The following is a 26246-nucleotide window of genomic DNA, read 5'->3' on the forward strand; positions in this document are numbered from 1 at the left end:
CGACCGTCACTGGTGTGTCGACAACAACTGATGAACCCACTACAACCACCACTGAGTCAACAAAATCAACTGGTAAACCTACTAGAGAAGTCACAGGTTCATTGACACCAACTGGTGAACCCACAACAATGGTCACAGAAACAACATATACAACTGGTGAGCCCAGTACATCCGTGACTGGTGCATCCACAACAGCTGGTGAACCCACTTCCACCATCACTGGTGTGTCGACAACAACTAGTGATTCCACTACAACCATCACTGAGTCAACAAAAACAACTGGTGAACCCACTACATCAATCACTCTTTCATCAACAACAACTGGTGAACCCACAACGACCGTCACTGGTGTGTCGACAACAACTGGTGAACCCACTTCGACCGTCACTGGTGTGTCGACAACAACTGGTGAACCCACTACAACCATCACTGAGTCAACAAAAACAACTGGTGAACCCACTACGACCGTCACTGGTGTGTCGACAACAACTGGTGAACCCACTACGACCGTCACTGGTGTGTCGACAACAACTGGTGAACCCACTTCGACCGTCACTGGTGTGTCGACAACAACTGGTGAACCCACTTCGACCGTCACTGGTTCATCGACAACAACTGGTGAACCCACTTCGACCGTCACTGGTGTGTCGACAACAAATACTGATTCCACTACAACCATCACTGAGTCAACAAAAACAACTGGTGAACCCACAACAACAGTCACTGTTGTGTCAATTACAACTGGTGAACCCACTAGAGCAGTCACTGGTTCATCGACAGCAGCTGGTGAACCCACTTCGACCGTCACTGGTGTGTCGACAACAACTGGTGAACCCACTACGACCGTCACTGGTGTGTCGACAACAACTGGTGAACCCACTACGACCGTCACTGGTGTGTCGACAACAACTGGTGAACCCACTACGACCGTCACTGGTGTGTCAACAACTGGTGAACCCACTACGACCGTCACTGGTGTGTCGACAACAACTGGTGAACCCACTACGACCGTCACTGGTGTGTCGACAACAACTGGTGAACCCACTTCGACCGTCACTGGTGTGTCGACAACAACTGGTGAACCCACTACGACCGTCACTGGTGTGTCGACAACAACTGATGAACCCACTACAACCACCACTGAGTCAACAAAATCAACTGGTAAACATACTAGAGAAGTCACAGGTTCATTGACACCAACTGGTGAACCCACAACAATTGTCACAGAAACAACATATACAACTGGTGAGCCCAGTACATCCGTGACTGGTGCATCCACAACAGCTGGTGAACCCACTTCCACCGTCACTGGTGTGTCGACAACAACTAGTGATTCCACTACAACCATCACTGAGTCAACAAAAACAACTGGTAAACCCACTACATCAATCACTCTTTCATCAACAACAACTGGTGAATCCACTACGACCGTCACTGGTGTGTCGACAACAACTGGTGAACCCACTAGAGCAGTTAGTGGTTCATCGACAACAACTGGTGAACCCACTTCGACCATCACTGGTGTGTCGACAACAACTGATGAACCCACTAGAGCAGTCATTGGTTCATCGACAACAACTGGTGAACCCACTTCGACCATCACTGGTGTATCGACAACAACTAGTGATTCCACTACAACCATCACTGAGTCAACAAAAACAACTGGTAAACCCACTACATCAATCACCCTTTCATCAACAACACCTGGTGAACCCACAACGACCGTCACTGGTGTGTCGACAACAACTGGTGAACCCACTTCGACCATCACTGGTGTGTCGACAACAACTGATGAACCCACTAGAGCAGTCATTGGTTCATCGACAACAACTGGTGAACCCACAAGAGCAGTTATTGGTTCATCGACAACAACTGGTGAACCCACTACGACCGTCACTGTTGTGTCGACAACAACTGGTGAACCCACTTCGACCGTCACTGGTGTGTCGACAACAACTGGTGAACCCACTACGACCGTCACTGGTGTGTCGACAACAACTGATGAACCCACTACAACCACCACTGAGTCAACAAAATCAACTGGTAAACCTACTAGAGAAGTCACAGGTTCATTGACACCAACTGGTGAACCCACAACAATGGTCACAGAAACAACATATACAACTGGTGAGCCCAGTACATCCGTGACTGGTGCATCCACAACAGCTGGTGAACCCACTTCCACCATCACTGGTGTGTCGACAACAACTAGTGATTCCACTACAACCATCACTATGTCAACAAAAACAACTGGTAAACCCACTACATCAATCACTCTTTCATCAACAACAACTGGTGAACCCACAACGACCGTCACTGGTGTGTCGACAACAACTGGTGAACCCACTAGAGCAGTTATTGGTTCATCGACAACAACTGGTGAACCCACTTCGACCATCACTGGTGTGTCGACAACAACTGATGAACCCACTAGAGCAGTCATTGGTTCATCGACAACAACTGGTGAACCCACTACGACCGTCACTGGTGTGTCGACAACAACTGGTGAACCCACTACAACCATCACTGAGTCAACAAAAACAACTGGTGAACCCACTACGACCGTCACTGGTGTGTCGACAACAACTGGTGAACCCACTTCGACCGTCACTGGTGTGTCGACAACAACTGGTGAACCCACTACAACCATCACTGAGTCAACAAAAACAACTGGTGAACCCACTACGACCGTCACTGGTGTGTCGACAACAACTGGTGAACCCACTTCGACCGTCACTGGTGTGTCGACAACAACTGGTGAACCCACTACAACCATCACTGAGTCAACAAAAACAACTGGTGAACCCACTACGACCGTCACTGGTGTGTCGACAACAACTGGTGAACCCACTACGACCGTCACTGGTGTGTCGACAACAACTGGTGAACCCACTTCGACCGTCACTGGTTCATCGACAACAACTGGTGAACCCACTTCGACCGTCACTGGTGTGTCGACAACAAATAGTGATTCCACTACAACCATCACTGAGTCAACAAAAACAACTGGTGAACCCACAACAACAGTCACTGTTGTGTCAATTACAACTGGTGAACCCACTAGAGCAGTCACTGGTTCATCGACAGCAGCTGGTGAACCCACTTCGACCGTCACTGGTGTGTCGACAACAACTGGTGAACCCACTACGACCGTCACTGGTGTGTCAACAACTGGTGAACCCACTACGACCGTCACTGGTGTGTCGACAACAACTGGTGAACCCACTTCGACCATCACTGGTGTGTCGACAACAACTGATGAACCCACTAGAGCAGTCATTGGTTCATCGACAACAACTGGTGAACCCACTTCGACCATCACTGGTGTATCGACAACAACTAGTGATTCCACTACAACCATCACTGAGTCAACAAAAACAACTGGTAAACCCACTACATCAATCACCCTTTCATCAACAACACCTGGTGAACCCACAACGACCGTCACTGGTGTGTCGACAACAACTGGTGAACCCACTACGACCGTCACTGGTGTGTCGACAACAACTGGTGAACCCACTACGACCGTCACTGGTGTGTCGACAACAACTGGTGAACCCACTAGAGCAGTTATTGGTTCATCGACAACAACTGGTGAACCCACTACGACCGTCACTGGTGTGTCGACAACAACTGGTGAACCCACTTCGACCGTCACTGGTGTGTCGACAACAACTGGTGAACCCACTACGACCGTCACTGGTGTGTCGACAACAACTGGTGAACCCACTACGACCGTCACTGGTGTGTCGACAACAACTGGTGAACCCACTACGACCGTCACTGGTGTGTCGACAACAACTGGTGAACCCACAACGACCGTCACTGGTGTGTCGACAACAACTGGTGAACCCACTAGAGCAGTTATTGGTTCATCGACAACAACTGGTGAACCCACAACGACCATCACTGGTGTGTCGACAACAACTGGTGAACCCACTAGAGCAGTTATTGGTTCATCGACTACAGCTGGTGAACCCACTACGACCGTCACTGGTGTGTCGACAACAACTGGTGAACCCACTACGACCGTCACTGGTGTGTCGACAACAACTGGTGAACCCACTTCGACCGTCACTGGTTCATCGACAACAACTGGTGAACCCACTACGACCGTCACTGGTGCGTCGACAACAACTGGTGAACCCACTTCGACCGTCACTGGTGTGTCGACAACAACTGGTAAACCCACTTCGACCGTCACTGGTTCGTCGACAACAACTGGTGAACCCACTACAACCACCACTGGTGCGTCGACAACAACTGGTGAACCCACTACGACCGTCACTGGTGCGTCGACAACAACTGGTGAACCCACTACGACCGTCACTGGTGTGACGACAACAACTGGTGAACCCACTACAACCATCACTGAGTCAACAAAAACAACTGGTGAAGCCACTACATCAATCACCCTTTCATCAACAACACCTGGTGAACCCACAACGACCGTCACTGGTGTGTCGACAACAACAAATGAACCTACTACAACCATCACTGGTGTGTCGACAACAAATAGTGATTCCACTACAACCATCACTGAGTCAACAAAAACAACTGGTGAACCCACAACAACAGTCACTGTTGTGTCAATTACAACTGGTGAACCCACTAGAGCAGTCACTGGTTCATCGACAGCAGCTGGTGAACCCACTACGACCGTCACTGGTGTGTCGACAACAACTGGTGAACCCACTACGACCGTCACTGGTGTGTCGACAACAACTGGTGAACCCACTACGACCGTAACTGGTTTGTCGACAACAACTGGTGAACCCACTTTGACCGTCACTGGTGTGTCGACAACAACTGATGAACCCACTACAACCACCACTGAGTCAACAAAATCAACTGTTAAACCCACTAGAGAAGTCACAGGTTCATTGACACCAACTGGTGAGCCCACAACAATTGTCACAGAAACAACATATACAACTGGTGAGCCAAGTACATCCGTGACTGGTGAATTGACAACAACTGGTGACCCCACTTCCACCATCACTGGTGTGTCGACAACAACTGGTGAATCAACTACAACAATCACTGAGTCAACAAAAACAACTGGTGAACCCACTACATCAATCACTCTTTCATCAACAACAACTGGTGAATCCACTACGACCGTCACTGTTGTGTCGACACCAACTGGTGAACCCACTGGAGCAGTTATTGGTTCATCGACAACAACAGGTGAACCCACTACGACCGTCACTGGTGTGTCGACAACAACTGGTGAACCCACTAGAGCAGTTTTTGGTTCATCGACAACAACTGGTGAACCCACTACGACCGTCACTGGTGTGTCGACAACAACTGGTGAACCCACTACAACCGTCACTGACTCAACAAAACCAACTGGTGAACCCACTACATCAATCACTCTTTCATCAACAACAACTGGTGAACCCACTACGACCGTAACTGGTGTGTCGACAACAACTGGTGAACCCACTACGACCGTAACTGGTGTGTCGACAACAACTGTTGAACCCACTACGACCGTAACTGGTTTGTCGACAACAACTTGTGAACCCACTTCGACCGTCACTGGTGTGTCGACAACAACTGGTGAACCCACAACGACCGTCACTGGTGTGTCGACAACAACTGGTGAACCCACTACGACCTTCACTGGTATGTCGACAACAACTAATGAACCTTCTACAACCATCACTGAGTCAACAAAAACAACTGGTGAACCCACTACATCAATCACTATTTCATCAACAACAACTGGTGAACCCACTACGACCGTCACTGGTGTGTCGACAACAACTGGTGAACCCACTAGAGCAGTTATTGGTTCATCGACAACAACTGGTGAACCCACTACGACCGTCACTGGTATGTCGACAACAACTAATGAACCTTCTACAACCATCACTGAGTCAACAAAAACAACTGGTGAACCCACTACATCAATCACTCTTTCATCAACAACAACTGGTGAACCCACTACGACCGTCACTGGTGTGTCGACAACAACTAATGAACCTTCTACAACCATCACTGACTCAACAAAAACAACTGGTGAACCCACTACAACAGTCACTATTGTGTCAACAACAACTGGTGAACCCACTACATCAATCACTCTTTCATCAACAACAACTGGTGAATCCACTTCGACCGTCACTGGTATGTCGACAACAACTAGTGATTCCACTACAACCATCACTGACTCAACAAAAACAACTGGTGAACCCACTACATCAATCACTCTTTCGTCAACAAAAACTGGTGAACCCACATTGACTGTCACTGGTGTGTCGACAACAACTAGTGAACCCACTACGACCGTCACTGGTATGTCGACAACAACTGGTGAACCCACTTCGACCGTCACTGGTGTGTCGACAACAACTGGTGAACCCACTTCGACCGTCACTGGTGTGTCGACAACAACTGGTGAACCCACTACGACCGTCACTGGTATGTCGACAACAACTGGTGAACCCACTTCGACCGTCACTGGTGTGTCGACAACAACTGGTGAACCCACTACGACCGTCACTGGTATGTCGACAACAACTAATGAACCTTCTACAACCATCACTGACTCAACAAAAACAACTGGTGAACCCACTACATCAATCACTTTTGTGTCGACAACAACTGGTGAACCCACTACAACCATCACTGAGTCAACAAAAACAACTGGTGAACCCACTACATCAATCACTCTTTCATCAACAACAACAGGTGAACCCACTACGACCGTCACTGGTGTGTCGACAACAACTGGTGAACCCACTACGACCGTCACTGGTTTGTCGACAACAACTGGTGAACCCACTACGACCGTCACTGGTGTGTCGACAACAACTGGTGAACCCACTACGACCATAACTGGTTTGTCGACAACAACTGGTGAATCCACTACAACCATCACTGAGTCAACAAAAACAACTGGTGAACCCACTACATCAATCACTCTTTCATCAACAACAACAGGTGAACCCACTACGACCGTCACTGGTGTGTCGACAACAACTGGTGAACCCACTACGACCGTCACTGGTTTGTCGACAACAACTGGTGAACCCACTTCGACCGTCACTGGTGTGTCGACAACAACTGTTGAACCCACTACGACCGTAACTGGTTTGTCGACAACAACTGGTGAATCCACTAGAGCAGTTATTGGTTCATCAACAACAACTGGTGAACCCACTACGACCATCACTGGTGTGTCGACAACAACTGGTGAACCCACTACGACCGTCACTGGTGTGTCGACAACAACTGGTGAACCCACTACGACCGTAACTGGTTTGTCGACAACAACTGGTGAACCCACTACAACAGTCACTTTTGTGTCGACAACAACTGATGAACCCACTACAACCATCACTTTGTCAACAAAATCAACTGGTGAACCCACTAGAGAAGTCACAGGTTCATTGACACCAACTGGTGAACCCACAACAAATGTCACAGAAACAACATATACAACTGGTGAACCCACAACAATTGACACTGGTATGTCGACAACTTCTAATGAACCCTCTACAACCGTCACAAAAACAACTGGTGAACCCACTACATCAATCACTCTTTCATCAACAACAACTGGTGAACCCACATTGACTGTCACTGGTGTGTCGACAACAAATAGTGATTCCACTACAACCATCACTGAGTCAACAGAAACAACTGGTGAACCCACAACAACAGTCACTGTTGTGTCAATAACAACTGGTGAACCCACTACGACCGTAACTGGTTTGTCGACAACAGCTGGTGAACCCACTACGACCGTCACTGGTGTGTCGACAACAACTGGTGAACCCACTACAACAATCACTGTTTCATCATTAACAACTGGTGAACCCGCTACAACTGTTACTGGTGCATTGACAACAACTGGTGAACCCACTACATCAATCACTCTTTCATCAACAACAACTGGTGAACCCACTACGACCGTAACTGGTTTGTTGACAACAACTGGTGAACCCACTACGACCGTAACTGGTTTGTCGACAACAACTGGTGAACCCACTACGACCGTAACTGGTTTGTCGACAACAACTGGTGAACCCACTACGACCGTAACTGGTTTGTCGACAACAACTGGTGAACCCACAACGACCATCACTGGTGTGTCGACAACAACTGGTGAACCCACTTCGCCCGTCACTGGTGTGTCGACAACAACTGGTGAACCCACAACGACCATCACTGGTGTGTCGACAACAACTGGTGAACCCACTAGAGCAGTTATTGGTTCATCAACAACAACTGGTGAACCCACTACGACCGTCACTGGTGTGTCGAAAACAACTAATGAACCTTCTACAACATTCACTGACTCAACAAAAACAACTGGTGAACCCACTACATCAATCTTTGTTTCATCAACAAAAACTGGTGAACCAACAACGACCGTCACTGGTGTGTCGACAACAACTGGTGAACCCACTAGAGCAGTTATTGGTTCATCGACAACAACTGGTGAACCCACAACGACCGTCACTGGTGTGTCGACAACAACTGGTGAACCCACTACGACCGTAACTGGTGTGTCGACAACAACTGTTGAACCCACTACGACCGTAACTGGTTTGTCGACAACAACTGGTGAACCCACTTCGACCGTCACTGGTGTGTCGACAACAACTGGTGAACCCACTACGACCGTCACTGGTGTGTCGACAACAACTGGTGAACCCACTAGAGCAGTTATTGGTTCATCGACAACAACTGGTGAACCCACTTCGACCGTCACTGGTGTGTCGACAACAACTGGTCAACCCACTTCGACTGTCACTGGTTCATCGACAACAACTGGTGAACCCACTACAACCATTACTGACTCAACAAAAACAACTGGTGAACCCACTACAACAGTCACTATTGTGTCAACAACAACTGGTGAACCCACTACAACAATCACTTTTGTGTCGACAACAACTGGTGAACCCACTACAACCATCACTGAGTCAACAAAAACAACTGGTGAACCCACTACATCAATCACTCTTTCATCAACAACAACTGGTGAACCCACTACGACCGTCACTGGTGTGTCGACAACAACTGGTAAACCCACTAGAGCAGTTATTGGTTCATCATTAACAACTGGTGAACCCGCTACAACTGTTACTGGTGCATTGACAACAACTGGTGAACCCACTACGACCGTAACTGGTTTGTTGACAAAAACTGGTGAACCCACTACGACCGTAACTGGTTTGTCGACAACAACTGGTGAACCCACTACGACCGTAACTGGTTTGTCGACAACAACTGGTGAACCCACAACGACCATCACTGGTGTGTCGACAACAACTGGTGAACCCACTTCGCCCGTCACTGGTGTGTCGACAACAACTGGTGAACCCACAACGACCATCACTGGTGTGTCGACAACAACTGGTGAACCCACTAGAGCAGTTATTGGTTCATCAACAACAACTGGTGAACCCACTACGACCGTCACTGGTGTGTCGAAAACAACTAATGAACCTTCTACAACATTCACTGACTCAACAAAAACAACTGGTGAACCCACTACATCAATCTTTGTTTCATCAACAAAAACTGGTGAACCCACTACGACCGTCACTGGTGTGTCGACAACAACTGGTGAACCCACTAGAGCAGTTATTGGTTCATCGACAACAACTGGTGAACCCACAACGACCGTCACTGGTGTGTCGACAACAACTGTTGAACCCACTACGACCGTAACTGGTTTGTCGACAACAACTGGTGAACCCACTTCGACCGTCACTGGTGTGTCGACAACAACTGGTGAACCCACAACGACCGTCACTGGTGTGTCGACAACAACTGGTGAACCCACTAGAGCAGTTATTGGTTCATCGACAACAACTGGTGAACCCACTTCGACCGTCACTGGTGTGTCGACAACAACTGGTCAACCCACATTGACCGTCACTGGTGTGTCGACAACAACTAATGAACCTTCTACAACCATTACTGACTCAACAAAAACAACTGGTGAACCCACTACAACAGTCACTATTGTGTCAACAACAACTGGTGAACCCACTACAACAATCACTTTTGTGTCGACAACAACTGGTGAACCCACTACAACCATCACTGAGTCAACAAAAACAACTGGTGAACCCACTACATCAATCACTCTTTCATCAACAACAACTGGTGAACCCACTACGACCGTCACTGGTGTGTCGACAACAACTGGTGAACCCACTAGAGCAGTTATTGGTTCATCAACAACAACTGGTGAAACCACTACGACCGTCACTGGTGTGTCGACAACAACTGGTCAACCCACTTTGACCGTCACTGGTGTGTCGACAACAACTGGTCAACCCACTTTGACCGTCACTGGTGTGTCGACAACAACTGGTGAACCCACTACGACCTTCACTGGTATGTCGACAACAACTAATGAACCTTCTACAACCATCACTGAGTCAACAAAAACAACTGGTGAACCCACTACATCAATCACTATTTCATCAACAACAACTGGTCAACCCACTTTGACCGTCACTGGTGTGTCGACAACAACTGGTCAACCCACTTTGACCGTCACTGGTGTGTCGACAACAACTGGTGAACCCACTACGACCTTCACTGGTATGTCGACAACAACTAATGAACCTTCTACAACCATCACTGACTCAACAAAAACAACTGGTGAACCCACTACATCAATAACTCTTTCGTCAACAAAAACTGGTGAACCCACATTGACTGTCACTGGTGTGTCGACAACAACTAGTGAACCCACTACGACCGTCACTGGTATGTCGACAACAACTGGTGAACCCACTTCGACCGTCACTGGTGTGTCGACAACAACTGGTGAACCCACTACGACCGTCACTGGTATGTCGACAACAACTAATGAACCTTCTACAACCATCACTGACTCAACAAAAACAACTGGTGAACCCACTACATCAATCACTTTTGTGTCGACAACAACTGGTGAACACACTACAACCATCACTGAGTCAACAAAAACAACTGGTGAACCCACTACAACCATCACTGAGTCAACAAAAACAACTGGTGAACCCACTACATCAATCACTCTTACATCAACAACAACTGGTGAACCCACTACGACTGTCACTGGTGTGTCGACAACACCTGGTGAACCCACTAGAGCAGTTATTGGTTCATCGACAACAACTGGTGAACCCACTACGACCGTCACTGGTGTGTCGACAACAACTGGTGAACCCACTACAACCGTAACTGGTTTGTCGACAACAACTGGTGAACCCACTACGACCGTCACTGGTGTGTCGACAACAACTGGTCAACCCACTACAACCATCACTGACTCAACAAAAACAACTGGTGAACCCACTACATCATTCACTCTTTCGTCAACAAAAACTGGTGAACCCACTACGACCGTCACTGGTGTGTCGACAACAACTGGTGAACCCACTACAACCATCACTGAGTCAACAAAAACAACTGGTGAACCCACTACATCAATCACTCTTTCATCAACAACAACTGGTGAACCCACTACGACCGTCACTGGTGTGTCGACAACAACTGGTGAACCCACTTCGACCGTCACTGGTGTGTCGACAACAACTGGTGAACCCACTAGAGCAGTTATTGGTTCATCGACAACAACTGGTGAACCCACTACGACCATCACTGGTGTGTCGACAACAACTGGTGAACCCACTTCGACCGTCACTGGTGTGTCGACAACAACTGGTGAACCCACTACGACCGTCACTGGTGTGTCGACAACAACTGGTGAACCCACTACGACCGTCACTGGTGTGTCGACAACAACTGGTGAACCCACTACGACCGTCACTGGTTTGTCGACAACAACTGGTGAACCCACTTCGACCGTCACTGGTGTGTCGACAACAACTGGTGAACCCACTACGACCGTAACTGGTTTGTCGACAACAACTGGTGAACCCACAACGACCATCACTGGTGTGTCGACAACAACTGGTGAACCCACTAGAGCAGTTATTGGTTCATCAACAACAACTGGTGAACCCACTACGACCGTCACTGGTGTGTCGACAACAACTAATGAACCTTCTACAACATTCACTGACTCAACAAAAACAACTGGTGAACCCACTACATCAATCACTGTTTCATCAACAAAAACTGGTGAACCCACTACGACCGTCACTGGTGTGTCGACAACAACTGGTGAACCCACTTCGACCGTCACTGGTGTGTCGACAACAACTGGTGAACCCACAACGACCGTCACTGGTGTGTCGACAACAACTGGTGAACCCACAACGACCGTCACTGGTTTGTCGACAACAACTGGTGAACCCACTACAACAGTCACTTTTGTGTCGACAACAACTGATGAACCCACTACAACCATCACTGAGTCAACAAAATCAACTGGTGAACCCACTACAGAAGTCACTGGTGTGTCGACAACAACTAATGAACCTTCTACAACCGTCACAAAAACAACTGGTGAACCCACTACATCAATCACTCTTTCATCAACAACAACTGGTGAACCCACATTGACTGTCACTGGTGTGTCGACAACAAATAGTGATTCCACTACAACCATCACTGAGTCAACAGAAACAACTGGTGAACCCACAACAACAGTCACTGTTGTGTCAATAACAACTGGTGAACCCACTACGACCGTTACTGGTTTGTCGACAACAACTGGTGAACCCACTACAACAGTCACTTTTGTGTCGACAACAACTGATGAACCCACTACAACCATCACTGAGTCTACAAAATCAACTGGCGAACCCACTACAACTGTTACTGGTGCATCGACAAAAACTGGTGAACCCACATTGACCGTCACTGGTGTGTCCACAACAGCTGGTGAACCCACTACATCAATCACTGGTTTATCGACAACAACTGTTGAACCCACAACAATTGTCACAGAAACAACATATACAACCGGTGAACCCAGTACATCTGTGACTGTTTCATCAGCAACAACTGTTAAACCCACTATTACCGTCAGTGTTGTGTCTACAACAACTGGTGAACCCACCAAAACCATCACTGATGCATCAACATCCACTGTTACTGCATCACCCACTACAACTGTCACGGGTGTGTTGACAACAACTGTTGAACCCACTACAACCATCATTGATGCGTCGACAACGACTAGCGAACCCACTACAACCATTACTGGTCCATCAACAACTACTGCTACAGCTGCACCCACAACAACCGTCGCTAGCGCATCAAATGCCAGCCCAACTACAACAGCTACTCCTGTCATCACTACTGCCATCATCACAGCCACGACAGCTGCAACCACCGCTGCTGCAATCACTAGGGTTTCTGTGGTGTTCAGGTCCAGAGAGACGTTTACCTCTGACCTATCAAACCCATCATCTCAGGCCTTTCAAACCCGAGCATTACTGATTAAAACTCAGGTGAGCCTCCCAAAACAATGAAGATGTGAATGTCCTAACGAGAGGGGTAGATTACAGTCACATAGTCAGCTTTTAATCAACAGGAAGTTGTTTGTTTAAACTTCATCTGTTTCTTGTTTTTCCTTCCAGCTTGAACCTTTCTATCGAACAGCTTTCACCTCTTTCAACAGTTTGACGGTGACACAATTCAGGTGATTTATTTTTTATTACATGATGTATGTTGATTTAAATTGATGTTACTTTCTATCTAACATGTTATCTCTCATTTATTCTCAGCTCTGGATCCATCATCAATACTGTAAATGTAGCATTCAGCTCCCCCTCTGTCCCTAATATCACAGAGATTGGCACTGTTTTGATAAATGCTGCGCAAAACATCACAGCTTTGGACATTGACCCCTCCTCAGTGACAGTCAACAGCACAGGTAAACACATTTATTAATTCAATTCCATTTTATTATCTGGTAAATTATTATTTAAAAAAATTTGAACAACACAAATCTATTTGGAACAGTAATTAGTGACATGTTTTATTTCAAATATTGACTTGAAAATATCTTATAAATTAGTCCCCATCAATTGACTGACTTTTTTCTTAAAATATTTTGTGTAAAAAAATAGAAATAAAATTAGGTACCTTTCAGCTGTTTTGCCTGCTCTTGCTCTGTAATACACATGCTGTTAATAAGGTGAGTGTTCTATATCAGAATGCCACAGTTCTTCTGGTTCTAATGCTACTAACCCTGTGTTGGTAGCATCTACAGTGCATTCGGAAAGTATTCAGACCCCTTGAATTTCTCCACATTTTGTTACGTTACAGCCTCATTCAAAAAAAAAAAAGAAATGTTTTTTTCTTCGTCATCAATCTACACACTATACCCAATAATGACAATGCATAAACAGTTTTTTAGACATGTTTGCTAATTTATAAAAAATAAAAAACTGAAATATTTCATTTACATAAAACATTGACATGTAAGTATTCACACCCTCTTTCAGTACTTTGTTGAAGCACCTTTGGCAGTGATTACAGCCTTTGAGTCTTCTTGGGTATGATAATACACGATTTGCTCAACTGTTTTTGGGGAGTTGGTTCAACATGACGCGAACTGGTTCAACATGACGCAGAGAACATAATTTACCAGAGCCTGGAACACAGCAGGGGCGTTGGTGAGGCCAAAATGCATGAACAGATACATGTAGTGGCGGCTGGTCGTGTTGAAGGCGGTCTTCCATTCGTCCCCCTCTCGTATCAGCACCAGGTGGTAGGTGTTCCATAGATCCAGCTTGGTAAAAACAGTGGCTCCCTGGAGCGGCTCAAAGGCTTTTTTCTTCACAAACAAGAACCGGCGCCGGCAGGAGAGGAAGAGGGAGGGATAATTCCTGCAGCTAGGGAATCCCAAATGTAGGTCTCCATAGCCTTGGTCTCCAGTCCCGACAGAGAGTACAGACATCCCCGGGGGGCGTGGTGCTAGGGAGAAGGTCAATCCTGCAGTCATAGGGTCAGTGTGGCGAAAGCGAAGTGGCCCGGTCCTTGCTGAACACCTGGAGGTCCTGGTACTCCGTGGGAATGACGAGAGGTCCGGGGCAACTTCCCAGCCCCCAGGAAGGCGTCCCGGGGTAGGTTGCACTGACTTCAGACAATGGGTGTGGCAGAATGGCCTCCAGCTCATGATGGCACCAGTAGACCAGTTGATGAGGGGATTGTGTCGCTGGAGCAAGGAGAATCCCAAATCCATGGGAGTCTGAGGAGACTTGATGAGCAGAAATTGAATAGTCTCATTGTGATTCCCTGACACCCGTAGGTTGATGGGAGTGGTAATATGAGTGACCCGGCCTATAGAGCGCCCGTCCAGCGCTCTAACATCCATGGGAATGGAAAGGGCTGTTCAACTCGGAAGTCAGGGTAGCGTCCAAAAAGCTCTCGCCGGCCCCAGTCAATGAGGACCCGAAGAGATTTAGACTGGTTTCCCCACAGTAGAAATAAAGGGGAACCAGCAAAGTTCTCCATATGGCCCACCAGAGTACTCGCTCCTACAGGTGGGCCTGGTCTTTTTTTTTTTTTATTTCTTTTTTTTTTATCCCATTTTCTCCCCAATTTTCGTGGTATCCAATCGCTAGTAATTACTATCTTGTCTCATCGCTACAACTCCCGTACGGGCTCGGGAGAAACGAAGGTCGAAAGCCATGCGTCCTCCGAAGCACAACCCAACCAAGCCGCACTGCTTCTTAACACAGCGCGCCTCCAACCCGGAAGCCAGCCGCACCAATGTGTCGGAGGAAACACCGTGTACCTGGCCCCCTTGGTTAGCGCGCACTGCGTCCGGCCCGCCACAGGAGTCGCTGGAGCGCGATGAGACAAGGATATCCCTACCGGCCAAACCCTCCCTAACCCGGACGACGCTATGCCAATTGTGCGTCGCCCCACGGACCTCCCGGTCGCGAACCCAGAGACTCTGGTGGCGCAGCTAGCACTGCGATGCAGTGCCCTAGACCACTGCGCCACCCGGGAGGCCCCGGGGCCTGGTCTTTTAAAGGACAAGAGTATACAAAATGACCAAGAGTCCTGCAATACAGGCAACTCTTCATGTTGATCCTGTATTGACATTCAACTGGCGACATTGCTCCAGCAAAAGGTCCAAAGCCAGGTCATTTGGACCCCCTCCATAAGTCCACGAAGCAATTCCTCGTACCTACCTATGGTGGCTCCTTGGGAGAAGATGGCGTTGAGAACCAGATCTGCTGGGTAAGTCGTGGCCAGTTCGTACTAACACGTTTCAGGTAATGCCCAGATGCAGACAACGTTGAAGTAACAACAGTGTATTAATCCAACAGGGGCAGGCAAGAGACAGGTCAAGGGCAGGCAGGGGCCAATATCCAGATAGGTAGAGCAAAGGTACAGGATGGCAGGCAGGCTCAGGGACAGGTCAGGCAGAGGTCAGTAATCGAGATGGGTGGAGCAAAGGTACAGGATGGCAGGCAGGCTCAGGGCAGGCAGGAATTCAAGGGATCTGAATTTCCGAATGTACTGTATACAATAGAAATGGTTTTCAGCTGAAGTGGTTCATGTGAAATGTTGCAGGAAGCCTGTTTACAGGTTGCAGGATGTGCATTACATAAAAGCACAACATTTAATGATTTATATGTCAATATAAGAGGATCATGTTATACTCCCATCTATTGTGATGACTGCGTTGTACTGCCACACAGCCTTAAAGAGATATGGAAATGCCAATTTTATTTTTGAACTTAGCTGCTCCTACAACAGGTATTGTTCCTCCTACAACTTCTGTTACTACCACTGTGGCTGGTGCTACCACCACAACAACTGGAGAACCTGTCACTGTTCCTGCTACCGTTCCTACAACTAGGGCCACAACTTCAACCACTACATATGTGGCCCCCACAACTACAGTGTCAAGGACAACATCACCACTGTCAACAACTACCAGCACAGCTCCAACTACCACAACAACCAACGCACCAGCCACTACTACAACACCTACTACTACTACTAGTACAACAACAATTACAACAACAACAACTGCACATCTTCAACCTGCTCCACTGGTGTCTTTCATCATACAACAAGTGTTTGTAGAAGCTTTAAATGACCCTCAAAGTACACAATTCCAAGAACTTGCAGTAACTATTACTGCAGTGGTAAGTCCTTGAAATTCAGTTTGTTTTTATTGGGTGTATGACCATCAATAATGTATGGTGATTGTTGTAAAATCTATATTTTAAAGTAGATCTTTAATTTGTTCTAATCAGGTGACAATTAGTCTCCATCACTACAGATTGATTTCTATTCCCCAATGTCTATCTTAAATAACTAGGGATTAGCTATGTGGATAGGAATATATTGAAATGTTTTTGTGTGTGTTAAATCATTCAAACGTTCTCCTGTTTGTACCATTCCTTATAGTTTGATGTGATCTACAAAGCAAAATATGGGATCCTTTTCATCCGGACGATTGTTCTTGGATTCACGTAATATTCCATTATATCCTATTCTATTCTTTTAACCTTTGGCATGCCACAGTTCATGACCTTTTATGACCTTTTGCAGACCTATTTTCCGTTCCCGTATGGATGCAGAAACACAGGCAGAGGTCCAACTAGTGTTCAATGAGACCTCCACTCAATCTGTCCCTGAGGTTACTGACATTAGCAATACACTGAAAGAGGCTGTGAACAATCCAAACATTACCTTTGGCAACCTCTCTGTGGATGTTACCACCATCATTGTTAAAGGTGAGTAAACCCAGATGGGTGAACGAAAACAATCTATACACAGCAATTTCTCCAGTGTTGAATAAAGTCTGAGTGTTATATTTAATGCTTACATATGTACCTGTAGTTCAAATAATAATGTACCTCCATTTTGCAGTAGCTTGGTGGTAGTTTCACTGAATTCATATCTAACTAGTGTTTTCAGTAGTTAATTACATTTCTTGCCATGTAGTTTTTGCAAATCTATTAAAATTAAAAAAACAAAAATACCTTGTTTACATAATTATTCAGCTGTAAATGTCTGGGTGTAGCTGGTGCAGAGGAGTCAGGCGCAGGACAGCAGAGATGAGTAATAAAAGTAACTTTACTCAAAATACGAAGTACATTTAGAAATTACCAAGCCCACACAAAAGGACCAAAATAGATAAAACAAACACGCACAAAAACCATGGGGAAAACAGAGGGTTAAATAATGAACATATAATTGGGGAATTGAAACCAGGTGTGTAAAACAAAGACAAAACAAATGGAAAATGAAAATTGGATCGGCGATGGCTAGAAGGCCGGTGACGTCGACCGCCGAAAGCCGCCCGAACAAGGAGAGGGACTTCGGCGGAAGTCGTGACAGTAGCCCCCCCCCCCCCCCCCCCCCGACCTGGAGGACGAGGCGCAAGGCGATCCGGATGAAGACGGTGGAACTCCCGCAGCAACGAAGGGTCCAAAACATCCTCCACCGGCACCCACCATCTCTCCTCCGGACCGTACCACTCTTACTCCACGAGGTACTGAAGGCCACTCGCCCGACGCCTCGTGTCCGGTACGGCTCTAACAGCATACGCCGGGCCCCCCTCGATGTCCAGAGGGGGCGGAGGGACCTTCCGCACCTCAGACTCTTGGAGTGGACCAGCCACCACTGGCCTGAGGAGAGACACATGGAACGAGGGGTTACTATGGTAATCTGGGGGAAGCTGTAACCTGTAACAAACCTCGTTCAGTCTCCTCAGGACTTTGAATGGCCCCACAAACCGCAGGCCCAGCTTCCGGCAGGGCAGGCGGAGGGGCAGGTTTCGGGTCGAGAGCTAGACCTGGTCCCACGGTGCGAACACCGGGGCCTCACTGCGGTAGCGATCGGCGCTCGCCTTCTGACGCCTCAAGGCCCGTTGCAGATGCACATGAGCGGCGTCCCAGGTCTCCTCCGAGCGCTTAAACCATTTGTCTACCGCAGGAGCATCGACCTGGCTCTGATGCCAAGGTGCCAGAACCAGCCTATACCCCAGTACGCACTGGAAATGGGAGAGGTTAGTGGAGGAGTGGCGGAGCGAGTTTTGGGCCATCTCTGCCCAGGGGATGAACGCCGCCCACTCCCCCGGCCGGTCCTGGCAATAAGACCGCAGAAACCTACCCACATCCTGGTTTACTCTCTCCACCTGCCCGTTACTCTCGGGGTGAAAGCCCGGCTGACCGAGACCCCTAGACGTTCCATGAACGCCCTCCAGACCCTTGACGTGAACTGGGGACCTCGATCAGACACGATATCCTCAGGCACCCCGTAGTGCCGGAAATCGTGTGTAAACAGGGCCTCCGCAGTCTGTAGGGCCGTAGGGAGACCGGGCAAAGGAAGGAGACGGCAGGACTTAGAGATCCGATCCACAATGACCAGGATCATGGTGTTACCCTGTGAGGGAGGAAGAACCGTGAGAAAATCCTCCGATAGGTGCGACCACGGCCGTTGTGGAACGGGTAAGGGCTGTAACTTCCCTATGGGCAGGTGCCTAGGGGCCTTGCACTGGGCGCACACCGAGCAGGAGGAAGCATAAACCCTCACGTCCTTGGCCAAGGTGGACCACCAGTACTTCCCACTAAGACAGCGCACCGTCCGACCAATGCCAGGGTGACCAGAGGAGGGTAACGTGTGGGCCCAATAGATCAAACGGTCACGGACAGCAGACGCAACTTACAGATGCCCAGCTGGACACTGGGGGGAGTGGGCTCTGTACGTAACGCCCGCTCGATGTCCTCGTCCAACTCCCACACCACCTGTGCCACCAGGCAAGAGGCTGGAAGTATGGGAGTGTGATCCATGGACCGCTCTTCTATGTCATACATCCGGGACAGTGCGTCTGCCTTAGCGTTCTGGGAACCTGGTCTGTAAGGACAGGGTGAAAACAAAACGGTTAAAGAACATGGCCCACCTTGCCTGGCGAGGGTTCAGCCTCTACGCCGCATGGATGTACTCCAGATTGTGGTGTTCAGTCCAGATGAGAAAAGGGTGTTTAGCCCCCTCAAGCCAATGTCTCCACACCTTCAGAGTCTTGACAACAGCCAACAGCTCCCGGTACCCCACATCATAGTTTCGCTCCGCCGGGCTGAGCTTCTTCGAAAAGAAAGCACATGGGCGGAGCTTTGGTGGCGTACCCGAGCGCTGAGAGAGCACGGCTCCTATCCCAGCCTCGGACGCGTCCACCTCCACTATGAATGCCAAAGAGGGATCCGGATGAGCCAGCACGGGTGCCGAGGTAAACAGAGCCTTCAGGTGACCAAAAGCCCTGTCCGCCTCAGCAGACCACTGCAGTCGCTACGGTCCCCCCTTCAGCAGTGAGGTAATGGGAGCCGCTACCTGACCAAAACCCCGGATAAACCTCCGGTAGTAGTTGGCAAACCCTAGAAACCGATGCACTTCCTTTACCGGGGTGGGAGTCGGCCAATTACGCACGGCTGAAATGCGGTCACTCTCCATCTCCACCCCTGATGTAGAAATGCGGTACCCTAGAAAGGAGATGGACTGTTGGAAGAACAGACATTTCTCAACCTTGACGTACAGGTCATGCTCCAACAGTTGACCAAGCACCCTGCTCACCAGGGACACATGCTCGGCGCGTGTAGCAGAGTATATCAGAATGTCGTCGATATACACAATATACACTACACCCTGCCCGTGCAGGTCCCGGAAAATCTTGTCTACAAATGCCTGGATGACTGATGGAGCATGCATCAACCCGTACGGCATGACGAGGTACTCATAGTGCCCTGAGGTGGTACAAAATGCCGTCTTCCACTCGTCCCCCTCCCGGATATGCACCAGGTTGTAAGTGCTCCTGAGATCAAATTTTGTGAAGAAGCGCGCCCCGTGCATTGACTCTGTCGCACTGGCTATGAGAGGCAGCGGGTAACTGTACCTCACAGTGATTTGGTTGATACCTCGATAGTCAATGCACGGGCGCGACCTCAAGCCTTCTTCACAAAAAAGAAACTCGAGGAGGCAGGTGAAGTGGAGGGCCGAATGTACCCCTTCCCCAGGGATTCGGAGACATATGTTTCCATATCCGCCTAATCCTCCTGTGACAGGGGATACACGTGACTCCTGGGAAGTGCTGCGTCTACCAGTAGATTTATCGCACAATCCCCCCGTTGATGGGGTGGTAATTGAGTCGCCTTCTTCTTACAGAAGGCGAGAGCCAAATCGGCATATTCAGAGGGGATGCGCACGGTGGAGATCTGGTCTGGACTTTCCACCGTAGTAGCAACGACGGAAACCTCTAAACACCTCCCCGAGCACTTTCGTGACCAACCCTTGAGAGCCCTCTGTTGCCATGAAATAGCGGGGTCATGACAGGCCAACCAGGGTATGCCCAGCACCACCGGATACGCAGGAGAATCAATAAGGAAAAAACAAATTCTCTCCTTGTGACCCTCCTGCGTCACCATGCCCAGTGGAGAGGTGGCCCTGACCCTAATGGTCAGGGCCCTAATTAGCCCTGACCCTAATGGTCGACTATCTAGGACGTGCACAGGGAAGGGCATATCCACAGGAGCAGTGGGGACCCCTAAACTATGGGCAAATGCTCTGTCAATGAAATTCCCAGCTGCGCCTGAATCTACGAGCGCCTTCTGCTGAGAATGCGGGGAAAACTCTGGAAAATGTATAAACAAAAACATGTGAGCAACAGGGGGCTCTGAGTGAGCCTGGTGCCGACTCACCTGGGGTGACACGAGAGTGCGCTGCCTGCCGTCTCCACTTCCAGAGGAACCTCCCCAGCACCAACCAGCATTGTGACCTCTGCGGCCACAGATGGTACAGGGAACTACTCCGGTCGCCCTACGCGCAGCACCACCCAGCTCCATGGGCGTCGGAGCGGTGGTGCTAGGGGATGGAACTGACAGAGCCCGATCCAGAAGTACGCGGGTAGCCAGCAGGTTATCCAGCCGGATAGGCAGGTCCACCAGATGATCAAACGTCAGAGTGGTATCCCTGCAGGCCAACTACAGACGGACGTCCTCGTGCAGGCTGCACCGGTAGTGATCGATCAGGGCCCTGTCGTTCCATCCCGCGCTGACGACCAGGGTCCAGAAGTCCAAGGTGGACTCATGTGTGCACCTCGTCCCCTGCCTCAAGTTGAACAGACGTTGAAAACTGCCCGAAAGCGACGGGTGAACTCCGCGTAATGGTCCAACACCGCTTCTCCTTCCCCCCATACAGCGTTGGCCCACTCCAGGGCTTTCCCTGAGAGACAGGAGACGAGGGCGGACATTCTCTGACGTCCCGAAGGGGCCTGGTGGACGGTCGCCAGGTAGAGTTCCAGCTGGAGTAGGAACCCCTGACATCATGCAGCTGTCCCATCATACTTCCTCGGGAGCGCGAGCCAAATCCCACTGGGACCGGGTGAAGGAGAGGTGAACGGTGGAGGCTGTTGTAGTGGTGCCGGTGGAGGCGCTGGCAGAACTTCTCCTCTCTCCCATCGGTCCATCGTCTGCAGCTCGCGATCCATGGCGGTGCCCAGATGTTGCAACATGGTCGCATGCTGCTGGACGTGCTCCTCGACATTGAAAGGGGGTTTGTCTGCTCCTGCTGACACCATTATTTGGTGCGTGTATCTGTAAAGGTCTGGGTGTAGCTGGTGCAGAGGAGTCAGGCGCAGGAAAATGGAAAATGAAAAGTGGATCGGCGATGGCTAGAAGGCCGGTGACGTCCACCGCCGAACGCCGCCTGAACAAGGAGAGGGACATTATTTTGAAAGTTAAACATCTGTCTAAATCAGGTTGCACAGTTGACAGTGCTTGTCAGAGCAAAAAACAAGCCATGAGGTCAAAGGAATTGTCGGTAGAGCTCCGAGAAAGGATTGTGACGAGGCACATATCACAGATAATTTCTGCAGCATTGAAGGTCAAGAATAACACAGTAGCCTCCATCATTCTGAATGTTTGGAACCACCAAGACCCTTCCTAGACCTAGCTCCCATGCCAAACTGAGCAGACAGGGGGAGAAAGGCCTTGGTCAAGGACCAAGAACCCGATGGTTACTCTGGCAGAGCTCCAGAGTTCTCTGTGGAGATGGGATAACCTTCCAGAAGGACAACCATCTCTGCAGCACTCCACCAATCAGGCCTTTGTTGTAGAGTGGCCAGACGGAAGCCACTCCTCAGTAAAAGGCACATGACAGCCCACTTGGAGTTTGCCAAAAGGCACCTAAAGACTCTCAGACCATGAGAAACAAGATTCTCTGGTCTGATGAAACCAAGATTGAACTATTCTGCCTGAATGCCAAGCGTCACGTCTGGAGGAAACCTGGCACCATCCTTACGGTCAAACACGGTGGTGGCAGCATCATGCTGTGCATGTGTTTTTCAGAGGCAGGGACTGGGAGACTAGTCAGGATCAAGACAAAGATGAACGGAGCAAAGTATAGAGAGATCCTTGATGAAAACTTGCTCCAGAGCGCCCAGGATCTCAGACTGGGCCAAAGGTTTACCTTCCAACAGCACAAAGACCCTAAGCACACAGACAAGATACCACAGGACTGTGTTCGCGACAAATCTCTGAAAGTCTTTGAGTGCCCAGCCAGAGCCCGGACTTGAACCCGATCGAACATCTCTGAAACGACCTGAACATAGCTGTGCACTAACTCTCGACATCGAACCTGACAGAGCTTGAGAGGATCTGCAGAGAAGAATGGGAGAAACTCCCCAAATACAGGTGTAACAAGATTGTAGCGCCATACCTAAGAAGACTCAAGGCTGTAATCGCTGTAAAAGGTTATTCAACAAAGTACTGAGTAAAGGGCCTAAATACTTATGTAAATGTGATATTTAATTTTAAAATGTTATTATAACTTAGCAAAACATTAAAATACACGTTTTTTACTTTGTCTTTATGGGGATTTTGTGTGTAGATTGATGATGGAAATAAATAATTTAATCAGTTTTAGAATAAGGCTGTAACATAACAAAATGTGTAAAAAGTCAAGGGGTCTGAATTCTTTCCAAAGGTACTGTATGTATATAGACTTGTTCAGCATAGACGTGAATAGACAAACCATTAGCTTGTTCAGTAACTTTTCTGCTCTTTTGTCTTCATAGTGCCCACCACAAATGCCAACACAACTACAATGGCTACTCCTGTCATCACTACTTCCATCATCACAACTACAACCACTGAAACTGCCGCTGTGGCACTCACTAAGTTGACTGTGGTGTTCCGGTCCAGAGGAGAGACGTTTACCTCTGACCTATCAAACCCATCTTCTCAGGCCTTTCAAACCCGAGCATTACTGATTAAAACTCAGGTGAGCCTCCCATAACGATGAAGATGTGAATGTCCTAACGAAAGGAGTATATTACAGTAATACAGTCAGCTTTTAATCAACAGGAAGTTGTTTGTTTAAACTTCATCTGTTTCTTGTTTTTCCTTCCAGCTTGAACCTTTCTATCGAACAGCTTTCACCTCTTTCAACAGTTTGACGGTGACAGAATTCAGGTGATTTCCTTTTCGTTACATTTTCTATGTTGATATAAATTGATCTCACTTTCTATCTAACATGTTATCTCTCATTTGTTCCCAGCTCTGGATCCATCATCAATACTATGAATTTAGCATTCAGCTCCTCCTCCGTCCCAAATTCCACGGAGATTGGCACTGTTTTAAAAAATGCTGCCCAAAAAATCACAGCTTTCAACATTGACCCCACCTCAGTGACAGTCAACGGCACAGGTTAACATATTTCTTTATTTAATTGTATTCTATTATCAGTTAAATAAATATTTTGTCTGACATATATTTATTGTATTTTGTTTTTTGTTTTGTTCACCATTGTATCATATGCCATTATCTCTACATGAATCAATCATTTATCAGCTGCGTTCCAGTTGTATTTAGCAAATCAGCTGTCTAACTAATCACATTACAGGGCAACAAACACTCGTCCTATTTTCATTTGATCATGTTTCCTTTTTCTCTTTCCATCCCAGCTGTGACCTCAAGTGGAGGAAGCAGGAAGACCAGTCTCTTCACAGCATTCTTTCTGGTGGTTCTGTCGCTTCTACTGTCAAGCCAGCATTAGTCTCAGTGGTAACGCCCACTTGGTAGTCACATTTTCACTTTGAGAACTTCCCACACATTCCAACCCCTGAACCAATTCCACCCATGATTTAAATAGTGTCCAAAAATGAAATGAAGTCTTGTAAGCTGACATAAGATACACTATATGTGGCAGTTGAACACAACGATGTGATATAATTACTGCCTATTCAGTCAAAATGTGTAAGTGCATGGGTTTCCATCATAGTTCAATGTTATTTCCATTCAATGACAAAGCATTTTTGATTTAATATGCACTTAAGGTTATTTTTGATTCGCTCTGTTGCTGATATGAACTAAAACATTTAATCACTCTGTTGCTGATATGAACTCAAACATTTAATCACTCTGTCGCTGATATAAACAAAAACATTTATTCACTCTGTTGCTGATATGAACTAATGAGAGAAATATTTTATTTTATATTTTGACTTAACCTGTGAAACCTGAATAACTGATTTAAATATGGCCCTTTGGAGCAAAATGTTAAACAATTTAAACTATTATCAATGTAGTCTTCATCATGTATATCTGTTAGTTATCTGTTATACCATAAAAATGTAATTCTGTTTTCAATGATCCTGATCAGAGGTGTGGACTCAAGTTACATGACTTGGACTCGAGTCAGACTCGAGTCACAAATATGATGACTTGCAACTCGACTTTGACTTTAACATCAATGACTCGTGACTTGACTTGGACTTGAGCCTTTTGACTCGACCTGACTTGATACCCTCCCCAAGCCCAAATATTAAAAATGATGCTATTTAAAAAAGTGTGCAGCGCATCAACTCTTCATTTAACGGATTACAGTTTGAAATCGGACAGCAGCCCATCAAAATGTGCGTGGCAGTGCAGAGGAACGTCGGCGGGTGAATTCAGATGGAGCCCTTGGAACGTTGATACCCGAAATTATTATTTTCGTATATAAAGACGACACTGTATCAACAAAAAACGGATTACAACATGCGGGAAGAAAATTACAGACGAAGGGGCAACAATTTCCAACTTTGTTCGACATTTTAAGCTGCACAAAGAACGGTAAGTCGTGGCTAATATAGCCGACAGCTATCCATCACACGAGGTTGTGTGTTTAAGTGTGTGTAACTTGTTTCATGGGTTCCTTTTTGCTGGCTTGTGATGTCTGGAGCCTGTATTGTTATGTGCGCTCCTCACTGCTTGCCTAGATTAGACTTGCAGATTGACTCGCCACCACGCTGTTTGGAGCTGGAAAAGATCATATGAGCACATTTGTGGCAGAGTGCCTCCTAG

At 47.9% G+C, this 26246-nt stretch overlaps 1 protein-coding gene across 2 annotated transcripts; it reads left to right on the plus strand.

Moving 5' to 3' along the window:
- The first annotated feature begins 11851 nt into the window (after window positions 1-11851).
- LOC139534718 (uncharacterized) lies at window positions 11852-25752 on the plus strand. Of its 2 annotated transcripts, none has more exons than XM_071334109.1 (10): window positions 11852-13388; window positions 13518-13579; window positions 13665-13813; window positions 16642-17051; window positions 17317-17381; window positions 17461-17645; window positions 23978-24183; window positions 24313-24374; window positions 24460-24608; window positions 24866-25752. In XM_071334109.1, exons 6-10 carry the CDS (start codon window positions 17480-17482, stop codon window positions 24955-24957), a joined length of 675 nt encoding a protein of 224 aa, XP_071190210.1. In that variant the 5' UTR covers window positions 11852-13388; window positions 13518-13579; window positions 13665-13813; window positions 16642-17051; window positions 17317-17381; window positions 17461-17479; the 3' UTR covers window positions 24958-25752. The 2 variants fall into 2 exon arrangements, with proteins under 2 accessions (XP_071190210.1, XP_071190211.1); XM_071334110.1 differs by having other exon boundaries at window positions 16657-17051.
- The last annotated feature ends 494 nt before the right edge of the window (window positions 25753-26246 follow it).

This window comes from Salvelinus alpinus, chromosome 11 (assembly GCF_045679555.1).
Source record: "Salvelinus alpinus chromosome 11, SLU_Salpinus.1, whole genome shotgun sequence".
NCBI classification, from domain to species: domain Eukaryota; kingdom Metazoa; phylum Chordata; class Actinopteri; order Salmoniformes; family Salmonidae; genus Salvelinus; species Salvelinus alpinus.